Source organism: Lontra canadensis, unplaced genomic scaffold (genome assembly GCF_010015895.1).
Source record: "Lontra canadensis isolate GAN:19392208 unplaced genomic scaffold, GSC_riverotter_1.0 scaffold2, whole genome shotgun sequence".
NCBI lineage: Eukaryota > Metazoa > Chordata > Mammalia > Carnivora > Mustelidae > Lontra > Lontra canadensis.
The window spans coordinates 7,581,016-7,592,694 of NW_022630996.1; the positions used below are offsets into that span (position 1 = coordinate 7,581,016).

At 43.4% G+C, this 11,679-nt stretch overlaps 1 protein-coding gene and 1 non-coding gene across 2 annotated transcripts; both read right to left on the reverse strand.

Moving 5' to 3' along the window:
• Positions 1 to 5,472: 5,472 nt before the first annotated feature.
• On the reverse strand, positions 5,473 to 9,911 carry FMC1 (formation of mitochondrial complex V assembly factor 1 homolog). Its single transcript, XM_032868118.1, has 2 exons — positions 9,711 to 9,911; positions 5,473 to 5,971 (listed from the first exon to the last, which is right to left on the reverse strand). Exons 1-2 carry the CDS (start codon positions 9,846 to 9,848, stop codon positions 5,768 to 5,770), a joined length of 342 nt encoding a protein of 113 aa, XP_032724009.1. The 5' UTR covers positions 9,849 to 9,911; the 3' UTR covers positions 5,473 to 5,767.
• A 555-nt stretch (positions 9,912 to 10,466) lies between these two features.
• TRNAR-CCU lies at positions 10,467 to 10,539 on the reverse strand. Its single transcript has one exon. It is a non-coding gene; the product is annotated as a tRNA-Arg (tRNA).
• Positions 10,540 to 11,679: the final 1,140 nt, after the last annotated feature.

Below are 11,679 nucleotides of genomic sequence, written 5' to 3' on the forward strand. Positions count from 1 at the left end.
ACTGAACATAATTTCTTTGTAATCTGAGTTTGCTAAATCTGATTATCTGAAGTTTTTTGTAGTTTTGTTTCTGTTGCCTGTTATTTCTGCTGGTTTTCACTCATGGACTCTTTGTTTTCTTATATGTCTGGTTATCTTTATATGTTGAGCCATATTTTTGAAAAATTACATATAAGAGGGCTGCCTGGGTGGCTCAGTGGGTTAAGCCTCTGCCTTCGCCTCAGGTAATGGGCTCAGGGTCCTGGGATCAAGCCCCGCATCAGGCTCTCTGCTCAGTGGGGAGCCTGCTTCCCCCTCTCCCTTTGCCTGCCTCTCTGCCTTGTGATTTCTGTCAAATAAATAAATAATCTTTTTTAAAAATTACATACAGGAATAATACAAATCTAAGTAGGATATGATGCTATCTTCCTCCAGAGCTTTTTATTTTTCTGATAGGTAACTGTAGACCTTACTAGTCAAGGACCACTCTAATACAGGTTCAAGGCCTCAATTCCTCTTGACCGCCAAAATGACAAAAAAATCGGCCAAGAATCTGGCAAGGACTTTTTTACTGACAGTTCATCTTTGAGGGTGAACGTCAGGGTTCTAGATTCAAGTGGATGTGGATTTTTTAGAGTGCCTACCTTGGTGGGCCCTAGACTTTGTGTTAACCCTAAAAACCCACCAAAAGTGTAGCTCAGTTTCAATACAAAGCTATTACCTACACAACTGGCAAGTGCCCTGAAGCCAAATTTGTGCCTTTATGTGCTACATTTACAAGGGACAAGCAAGTGGTTCAGGGAAGAGGAACAAGAGATAAGAGGTCTGGACTAGAGTATTAGAGAGATTCAGGGGATTCTTAGGAAGTAGAATCTAATTAATTCAGTGATTATTTAACTGAGGGTATGAAGAAGTAAGCAGTCAAGAATGACCCTGTTTTCTGCTTTGAACGACTGAGTACAGGTGTCAGTACCAGAGGAGATTTATAGGGGAAGATGATGAGGTTCCATTTTGGATGCTTTGAATTTGAGATGCCTTTGAATCATCTAAGTGGTGTTGTCTTTGAAGCAGCTGGACATAGAGGGCTAGAGGAGGGCTTGGACTGGAGTTAGCCTGTTCATGATAATTGAAGCCTGGGAAGTAGAGGTGATTTCACCCAGGGAAAGCATATCAAGTGTGAGGTAACAACCTAGACTTGAACCTGAAGAATGCAAATATATTAGGGACATGCAGGAGAGTAAACTGAAGACAGATGGCTAGAGCAAGAGAAGAAAACAAGAATGTGATGTCATCAAAGCCAAGAAAAAAGAATGGTCAGTAGTGTCAAATGCTTCCTAGAGGGGCACCCAATTGGCTCAGTAAATGAAGCATTGAACACTTGAGCTCGATATCATGAGTTCAAGACCCACATAGGGGTAGAGTTTAGTAAAAAACAAAAACAAAAAATCCTTCCTAGAGATCAAGCAAGGTAAGGAATGATCCACTGAGTTTAGTGACCTGAAGGTCATTTGTAACCTTGCAAAGCAGTTCAGGTAGAGTGGAGGGGCAGAAACCAGACTACAGTGGACTGAGGATGATTGGGCAGTGAAAAATGCAGAAAATGATGCAACACGGATTATTAATCTCAAAATTAGTAGGTTGAGCAAAAGAAGCCTACTCCAGAGTACATACTATGGAGTGCATTTGGATGAAATTCCTAAGCAGGCCAAACTAATTTATGCTGACAGCAACAGGTCAGTGGTTACCTGAGACCAGGGGTGGAGAAGGGGAATTGACTACAGAGGGGCACAGGGCAACTTTTGGGTCTGATGGAAATGTTCTATAGTTTTAATGGGGTTATTACACAGACGTATGCACTTGTCATTATTCACTGACCTGCACATTTAAAATGGGTATATTTATTATATAAATTAAACATCACTACAGACTATATTTCATGTTTTAAAATGTAGAAAATGAGGGGTGCCTCGCTGGCTCAGTCAGAGAAACATGTGACTCTTGATCTTGGGGTTGTGAGTTCAAGCCCCATGTTGAGTGAAGAGATTACTTAAATAAAAAACTTTAAAAAAACATGAAAATGTAGAAAATGAGTATAATTCATTAAATGACTCAATTTGTGAAGAGGTAGTAGCTGTAAAGGCATTTGTGTAAAAAGTTTTAGTGTTTTTATTTATTTTTAAGATTATTTATTTTGGGAGAGAGTGGGGGAGAGGCAGAGGGACAGAATCCTTAAACAAACTCCCTGCTGAGCATGGAACCCAGTGTGGGGGCTCCATCTCATGATTCATGAGATTGTGACCTGAGCTGAGTCAGACACTTAACCAATTGAGCCACACAAGCGTCTTTATCTTTTTATATAAAAGATTTATTCCAGAGGGGCACCTGGGTGGCCTGGTGGATTAAGCATCTGCCTTCAGCTCAGGTCATGATCCTGGAGCCCCAGGACTGAGCCCAAAGTTGGGTGCTGTGCTCAGCAGGGAGTCTGCTGCTTCCTCTCCCTCTCTCAAATAAATAAATAAAATATTTTTAAAAGGGGGCGGGCACCTGGGTGGCTCAGTGGGTTAAACCTCTGCCTTCAGCTCAGGTCATGATTTCAGGATCCTGGGATTGAGCCCCACATCGGGCTCTCTGCTCAGCAGGGAGCCTACTTCCCCCTCTCTCTCTGCCTGCCTCTCTGCCTACTTGTGATCTCTCTCTCTGTTAAATAAATAAAATATTTTTTTAAAAAGGAGGCGGGGATTTATTCCAGAGAGAGAGAACACGGTGGGGAGAGGCAGAGGTGAAGGAGAGAGAAACTCAGACTCTGCTCTGAGCATGAGGGACTGAGGAGCCCCATAATTGATTGTTTTTATATGGAAAAGCCTTGAGCCAGTTATTTTTTTTTTTAAAGATTTTATTTACTTATTTGACAGAGATCACAAGTAGGCAGAGAGGCAGGCAGAGAGAGAGGGGGAGGCAGGCTCCCTGCTGAGCGGAGAGCCCGACGTGGGGCTCGAGATCATGACCGAAGTCGAAGGCAGAGACTTAACCCACTGAGCCACCCACATGCCCTGCCTTGAGCCTGTTTAAATGCTACTATAATTAAGCAAGAGGAAGTAGCTGAAATCAAAGGAAAGAGGGTAAAAGAGACAGCAAATGAAGGAATATGATAAAGCATGTACCACATCAAAAACTATAGCAGGGGCGCCTGGGTAGCTCAGTTGATTGGGCATCCGACTTTTGGTTTCAGCTCAGGTTATGGTCTCAGGTGCCTGTCAGGCTCCGCTGGGTGTGAAGCCTGTTTGAGAGTCTCTCTCTCCCTCCTCCCCTCTCCCCTCTCGTTCACATGTGTTCTCTAAAATTGATTAAAAAAAAAAAAAAAAAAAACTATAGTAGGTTAATACAGTGCCAAAACCTCAGTTCTCAGAACTTCCCAGTATAGAAAGTTTATCTTTAATAGTTTATGTTCCAAAATCATTTCCTTCTATTTCTTTTTTTTTTTAATTAATTTATTTATTTGACAGAGACTGCAAGAGAAGGAATACAAGCAGGGGGAGTAGGAGAAGGAGAAGCAGGCTTCCTGCTGAGCAGGGAGCCTGATGTGGGGTTTGATCCCAGGGCCCAGGGATCATGACCTGAGCCAAAGGCAGATGCTTAATGACTGAGCCACCCAGGTGCCCCCATCATTTCCTTGTATTTCTAAAACTGAGTTCAGCTAATTCTTTTTGGTAAGTTCATAAGAGGCACAGGTTTGAATATATATGAATAAAAATGGTTTGAGCAAATTATTTAAACTATAAAAACAAAACAAAAAAACCCATCTATAATCCAGAAGGCAGATGGCAATAGGATTTAAGAGTTCATGATAAAAGAATGAGTAAGATAAATAACTGAGGTAAAATGATTAAAATAGTAAGATTTTCTTATTTATGTATTTATTACAACCACCTTGTTGGCATTCCCATTTTATAGAAGCTCATGTCAACTAACCTGCCCAAGATAATATAGCTGGGAAATTATAAAAGTGGATTAAAACCTAGGTCTCTTGTTACTTCAGACCCATGATATCTTATGCCAGTTAGGCTATTTTGCCTCAAATCTTTATTGTATCTACAATATTGTAACAATAAAGGAAATCTGGGGCACCTGGGTGGCTCAGTGGGTTAAAGCCTCTGCCTTCAGCTCAGGTCATGATCTCAGGGTCCTGGGGTTGAGCCCTGCATCGGGCTTTCTGCTTGGCAGGGAGCCTGCTTCCCTTCCTCTCTCTCTGCCTGCCTCTCTGCCTACCTGTGATCTCTGTCTGTCAAATAAATAAATAAAATCTTTAAAAAAATAAAAATAAATAAAGGAAATCAAAGCATCAACCTACTCTAATCCTCTTGCTTTCTTCATTTTACCAAAGTAAAACATCTTCAGATAATATTATACTCATGCCCATGAAATAAAGCAAGGGAAAAAATGTTAAGTATTTCTATCTTTTTGATCCATTAATTGAATAAATGCTTGTTTGACCTCTTAATACTGCTGTTTTCGTGTTAATCTCGTATGGTGTTTTGAACTGCTTTATGAATAGATCCATTCAGATTGGATGCCTCCGTGTGAGTAGTACTCACTGAGCCGTGTATTCAAAATACTGAATAATGCTATGTGTACAGTCACTGTGGAAGGTGCTTTGGAGACCACAGTGATGAATGAGACATGATCCTTACTCTTTAGCAGCCTGCAGTCCAGGGAAAAAGAAGTCATAAGACATGCCTATGAGAAACTGACATGGACCACGAAGCGGGCACAAAGACTGCTGCTGATTCACAGAAAGAGTAATTTCTGTTTGAGGATGTTAGAAGCCAAGAGAAAATTGAGGAGAACAGTTTAATAGTTCAGCCAAAAGATTATCAGTGCTTGAACTAGGAGAGAGGCAATGAGGACTGGTTGGGGAAAGGATAGTAGAACACTGCAGAAGCAGAAATTGCTGATTAGATATGGAGAGGAAGGAGACAGGAATACAGAATGAAGTCAGCATCTACTTGGTCAGTCAAGGGCATGGTGGAGCCTTTCACACTGACAGACAATTCAAGAGGAAGAGCAGTTTCACAGATTAGAAGGCAGAAGTCAGTACGCTCATTCCATCTCCCTCTCTGTAGATTTCCTCCCTGCGGCCTGAGTGGTGGCCATCTTCCTATACTGACAAGGGTCGATTCTGTCACCCTGTGAAGGTAATAGTCCCCAAATGTGCTAGCCGCTGGAGGCTTCACAACTTGTTGACTGTAATTCAGCCCACATTTTTCTATACCCCTTCATTAACTCCCTGCAGTAACCCAATCTGTTACTCCTTTCTGTCAGGACCTTAAACATATATTTGTGTATTTTTAGATAAAATGTATATATGTATGTATGCATGTACGTATGTATATAATTGTATGCTCGTATATAGGAAATATCTGGAAAGATACACACCAAACTGTTAGCAACAGTTTCTACCTGGTAATGGGGATGCAACAGGGTAGGGACAAGGGATAAGAAAAAAGACACCTTTTATTTTATATTCTGTACCATTTGAGTTACTTAAAACAGTAAGTTTGTATACTTTGAAAATAAAAATAATAGTTTTAAAAGTAGATCAGAAGCATCAATCAGCCTAATACAAGAAGTTCAGTAAATTCGCTGAAAGGATGAAACCTCCCTAAGAAACACTCGGTCAACAAAATTACAGAGAAAAACCCTAAACTTAAACAAAAATTTAATGATAAATACATATTGAAAGATGATTAAATTCTTGAATGATGGCAGCATCCAAGGACTCTCTCCATTCTCATGGCTCCCAGCCCTTCCCTCCAGGCTGCTGGGGTAACTTGAGACCCACTAAGCCAGCGGACTCCTCCACTGAGCGCTCACCCTTGCCATGAAACTCCTGATGAAGGGCCACGTGTTCTCGAATGCTGCGTAGGAGGCAGAGATAGGTGGCGGCTTGGAAATGAAGCTCATGTTGGGCTCTGCACAGCTTCTCGCTGGTAACCTAGAAAGTAGCAAGGTCACAGACTTTATTAGCAGCCCAGCCAAGATACATGGCCACAAAGATTTCATAAGCATTCTCTAGAGTGAAAGTAAATGCAGAGAGGAAATATAAACATGTGTATGTGTATACTAATTACATATGTAGAGACACCCTGTAGTTGATTGAGAAAGCTGACCTCCAATTAATTGAAGAGGAATTTTACAAGGAATATCACTGAAGAGTTTGAGCGTCCTCAGATTTTAATACCCAAAAAAAGTTATTTCAACTCCCTTGTCTTGCAAATGTTTTACAAATAAGGAAACTAAAGCCCACAGAGACTTCAATGGTTGGCTACTGGCAGAGATGGGGAACTATAATCATTAATGTCACCTAAGGAATAAAATATAGAACTTCCTCCCCTTCAAATGAAAGTCTGCTTTTTATATTTCTGACTTTGGTTAATGTGGTATAGGTCTTTCATTTCACTGAAAAGTAAAACCATTTTGTATGGAAATAATAGCTTTGTCCTCAACAGTAACAAAACGAAGGTTTTATATATAAAAGTAATATGCATATATTTGTATTACTTATTTTTTTTTAAGATTTTATTTATTTGATAGAGATCACAAGTAGGGAGAGAGACAGAGAGAGAGAGAGAGGAGGAAGCAGGCTCCCCACCGAGCAGAGAGCCCAACGTGGGGCTCGATCCCAGGACCCTGGAATCATGACCCAAGCTGAAGGCAGAGGCTTTAACCCACTAACCCACCCAGGCGCCACTTAATTATACTTTCTATATACTTATCCATCTGCCAAATCCAGATTCTGATGACCGTAAGTAGCTGGAAACTATATCCTTTCAGAAGTCCCCAATGACTCCAAACCTTGTTTTCTCTTCTTCCTAATTAATCTCGATTTAGTACACTGGCCTTTACTTGACTAGTTTTGTGTTCTGAGGTTGTGAGCAGAGGGCAGAAAAGGTGAAACAGATGTGTGCATGGCTTCAAGTGACTTGAGGCCTGTGTATATCGAACTGCAGATTAATCTCTGGGCACCAGTACCTATGCAAACCCCTTTCTTTCACGTTTCTTTATTTGAATATGTAGGGTTAGAATCTGAAAATTAGAAAGTGTGGTTTAAGATCTGAAGAGCCCACACAAAAATGTGCAGATCACATATGTGAAAATGGCACTCAAACTGCTCGAAAAAAGAATTCATCTTTAATCATTCAACTTTTTATAATTAAAAATTTATGAGCAACCAACACCAGTGTCAAACATTAACAAATGGTAATATCCATGTCTATTATATAAGCCCAACTGACAGGATTTGAAACAGCAATTCTGCACTAGTGTAGGAGAATACGGATCTTGACTCAGCTGAACTTGAATCATGAGTGAGGAGAGAAGGGTCAACAATATAAACAGAAAGTGGGATGACTAGGGGGCTTAGTGGGTTGAGTGTCTGCCTTCAGCTCAGGTCATGATCCCAGGGTCCTTGGATTGAGTCCTGCATCGGACTCCCTGCTCTGAGGGGAGTCTTCTTCTCTCTCTCAAAAATTTTTAAAAATCTTAAAAAAAAAAAAAAAAAAAAAAGTATACACAGTAAGTGACTAAAAAGGACCAAAAAAGACCAAATGAAAAAGAAAACTCAGGGCGCCTACGTGGCTCAGTCCGGTAAGCATCCGACTCTTGGTTTCAGCTCAGGTCATGATCTCAGAGTCCTGGAAGAGAGTGCTGCTCTGTGCGGAGGCCGCTTGAGATCTCTCTCCCTCTCCTGCTTGTCCCATCTCGCTCTCTCTCCAATAAATAAATCTTTAAAAAAAAAAGTAAAAGAAAACTGTATTTTCTCTAAGGAGAAAGCAGAGGTTCTTCCCTAAATGAACCCCTTCAGTTTAAGAAAGGATAAAGAAAATGGGCATAGATGGTTATTGAGTTAGCTCTGAGCGGGCAGAAACAGAAAGCATTCCCCATAGCCTCATATGCATTGCACAGAATGGTGTTTCTGGAATTTGTAGCATGAATTTCAAATGTATTTCCAAGGAATTTGAGAGCCATTACCAAGTCTCTCTCAAGGGCACTAATGTTGCCTCCAGAAAGTACAACTATAATCATGTCACCTTAAAAATCTTAGAATGATGGTGCCTGGGTGGCTCAGTCAGTTAAACATCCACTTCAGCTCAGGTCATGATCCCAGGGTCCTGGGATCAAGTCCTGAATCCGGATCCCTGCTCAGTGAGGAGTCTGCTTCTCTCTCTCATCTCTCTCTCCTTCTGCCCCGCAACCCCACCCTTAACTTTCCTCCTGAAATCCCACTTCTTCTTTATAGGAGGACCTCCTATTGTTTATTAAGTGCTTTGCTGTAAGGCTCCTCAGTTGGACTGCAAGCTTTGTCTTAAAAGACAGGATTCATGTGCATCTTATTCATAATTTTAGGCAAGTTCCTAAAGTCCCTACCATTTGGGCCTTTTAAAAATTTCTGAATTTTAGAGGTGACTGGGTGGCTCAGTGAGCTAGGCATTAGACTCGGTTTTTCAGCTCAGGTCATGGCATCGGGGTCCTGGGATCAAGCCCCGTGGCAGCTCCACACTTAGCGTGGAGTCTGCTTGAGACTCTTGCTCTCTCCCTCTTCCTCTGCCACTTGCCCACTCTCTCTCTCTAATAAATCTTAAGAAAAAGGAAATTTTTGAATTTTAGCCCCATGTGGGCATAGAGTTTACCCAAATAAATATATGCATATTTTTAATTTAAAAATTAAAAAAAAATTGAATTTTAGTTCTAAAACATTGCACTCTAACTTCCATGGCTCAAAGATTGAGCGAGATGCTGGTTCTCCTTTTTCCCCACATTGTTCAAATGACAGTAAGCTACCTACCCTACAGCCCAAAGTGATTCTCTAACCTATTATTTCAGAGATTCCTTTCAACTTCCTTCGAAGCCTGATCTGAAAATCCACAGGCAACAATTAAACGTAAGAACCCTATCTGTGAACGGAGGTTCTAGCTGTTCCTATGCATGTACCCTCACTGGTCAGTGTCCCTGACCCTCAGTTGTCCCACCTGAAAAATAAAACCGCTTCCACCTGCTCTTGCCTAAGGGGAATATGGAGTGTGGGATTCACAAAGGAATTTCCCAAGGATGGCTTCCCATATGTTCAAATTTATCTGCTATGTAAGGAAAAAATGTATCCGGTCAGATAATCACGTTAATGTTGGGACAGCACAATCTCATGACAGGTTTCTAGTTCAGCTCTACAAGGCACCATTTCCTTAAATGGGGTATGGGATACAACACAGTGTCTGCCAAGTTAATATTTCTCATCTTATTACACTTCTCTTTTCTGCATCAAAAACTGGTTTTCAGAGTAACTACTAGAGGATGGGCGAGGAGAATGGTGGGTAAACGCTGTAGCTAGTAACCCTACACTCTCCAAGTACATCTCTTCTTTTCCCCCATCTCTTCGACTTCACTGATCTTTCTCCTCCGCACCTGCAGAAGACCAGCCAATAAAATCCTCGGGATGTCTCCATCCCCCAGCGACTTTCCTGTCCGGCTGGTCCTTGGTTAGTTCCTGGGAGACCGGGGCCTAGGGCCTGGATTTATTTGGCCAGAACGCGGGCTGGGTGGGAGGGTCCCCAGTGCTCCCAACCCCTGCCCATATTCCCCACCCACTCCCACCCCCAACCTCACTCCCACCCCCAACCTCACTCCCACCCCCAGTGGAAGGGACGCTGGACTCAGGAACCCGACTCAGGCTTCCGTACCCGATGTGCACGGAAAGCTTTCACGAGGTACCGATAGGCCGCGGTGTCGCGATAGGGTCGGCCCGTGGCCTCGTTCATGTAGCGCAATTCCCGTAGAAGACCTCGTAAAGTGCGCGCCGGGGACCCCAAGGCCGCCATTTTCCCGTCCTCGGAGCGCGGTGCCCAATGGCGCCCTACGCCCCCTCTAACTTCCTTCCCCCCAGCTCAGCCGCTAAATGGTACAATCGGACGCAGACTACTGGGTCCCCCCATCGAACGCAGAGTAGTGGAATATCTCACTTCCCTTCTCTGCGGGGCCTTACTAATCAAACACCGAGCGGAACCCTAAGGAGTTAAGGGAGAAGCAAACGAAAGCCGAGTTTAACTGACTCACCGGGTCCGTAAGAAAAAGTGAGAAAGGCTGGGCTAGGGGAAAGGTTCTTCGCTGACTACGTCATTTAAAACGTCATTAGCTGACCGCTGAGTCTCGAGAATAAGTGCGCCTGGTGGGAGTGGGTGTTGATTTGAAACAGAACACGAAAGATACGTTTTGGTACCTAGAGGGGATAGCAGAATTCAAAGTACTGACTTCCCAGAAATCTTACGGCACTATACGACTCAGAAGAAGGAAATGGGAGTATTCTTATTCTCTCAAACTGTAGCCCATCACCTAGGAAAACTACACATATCCTTCCCATTTTTAAGAAAATTAAGTTAGCATATTTCGGTGTAGTTCTCTAAAAACGGCAAAAGTCATGCTGAGGACGAAAAGCTAACCACCCCAGATGGGACTCGAACCCACAATCCCTGGCTTAGGAGGCCAATGCCTTATCCATTAGGCCACTGGGGCTTCTGTAAATGAGTCGCTCCAGCAACGTATTCAATTCTTTTTTCCTCTTTGGTACGTCATCGTCATCTAGGTCGCCTTTTAACCTATCCTAAGACACCACACCTAGTACCAACATGAGGGGTGAGGCATGCTGGGAGTTGTAGTTCAGCGAACAAATGCCCGCGTTCCAGCTCCAAAGGTTTTACCCTCAAAACAGCACCGCTGCGCCGGACGGAGAACGGGCGCGCGCACGGTTTTGCGTCCGCGTTTGCCTGCCCTGTATCCCTGCGCCTGCGCAAAAGTGGGCAAGCGATGTCGCGGAGCAGAGCGCGCTGGGTACACTGGTCGAACCTCGGAGACTCGCCCTCTGAGCTTCTCCCGCGTCGGATTTTTACCGGAAACAGGCGGCCCCTTCCGGTGTTTCGGCCTTCCGGATTTAGCTTGCCCCCAACCCGCCGTTAGGTGGCGTCCGCATCGGTCACTTTCTGTTTCCGGTTGAAGCGCTGAGGCCATTTCCGCAAAGCCATTGGCGAGTAGGGGACGAGTGTGTTACGTTTTGAGTTGCCGGGTGGAAGATAAACGTGGGACAGCGGGGATTTATTAATTCACTGGAAATTGGTTAATCAAATAATTAGAACCTCTTTTTCTGGCTCTGGTCCTAATTGTGCAGCTTGGACAAGTCACCTCTCATTGTCAACAACCTTAACTCTCGCAGTGGCTCCCTCTTGCCCCTGAAACTTTTGGACCTTTGCCTGTGTCGTAACCGTCATCTCTCCTCGTTTCCTCACACCCCTTGCGCCTGGTGTCCCAGCTTCTCTCGCCTTCTGCATTCCTGTTACTCCCTCCGCCTGAGGTTTAACCATTTTGTGTTAACATTCCTATTTATCTTCTGGGTTTCCAGTTTTCCTCGACAAGTCTAGGTCAGGAACTGCTCTAGGCCTTTGTGGGTAATACGGTAAAGTTAAAACCTCCTCTGAGCTCCTGGAGGTTCTCTAGATTACGAGTTAATCGTACCTTTTACAAATAGGATACCTGTGTCTCCGCTCCGTCGTCTTCCGCGTGAGCCAGGAAGCAACTGCTCAGATTCCTGAAGTCCCACTTTTTTTTTCCTTCCTTTTCCAAGATTTTATTCATTCATTTGAGAGAGAGAGAGCGGAGGGA

Excerpts from the sequence above, each read along its gene's own strand:
- FMC1 (XM_032868118.1), bottom strand. The coding sequence starts at position 9,848 with ATGGCGGCCTTGGGGTCCCCGGCGCGCACTTTACGAGGTCTTCTACGG. Across the intron at positions 5,972-9,710 it reads AAGCTTTCCGTGCACATCGG|GTTACCAGCGAGAAGCTGTG; the intron begins GTACGGAAGCCT and ends GCTACTTTCTAG.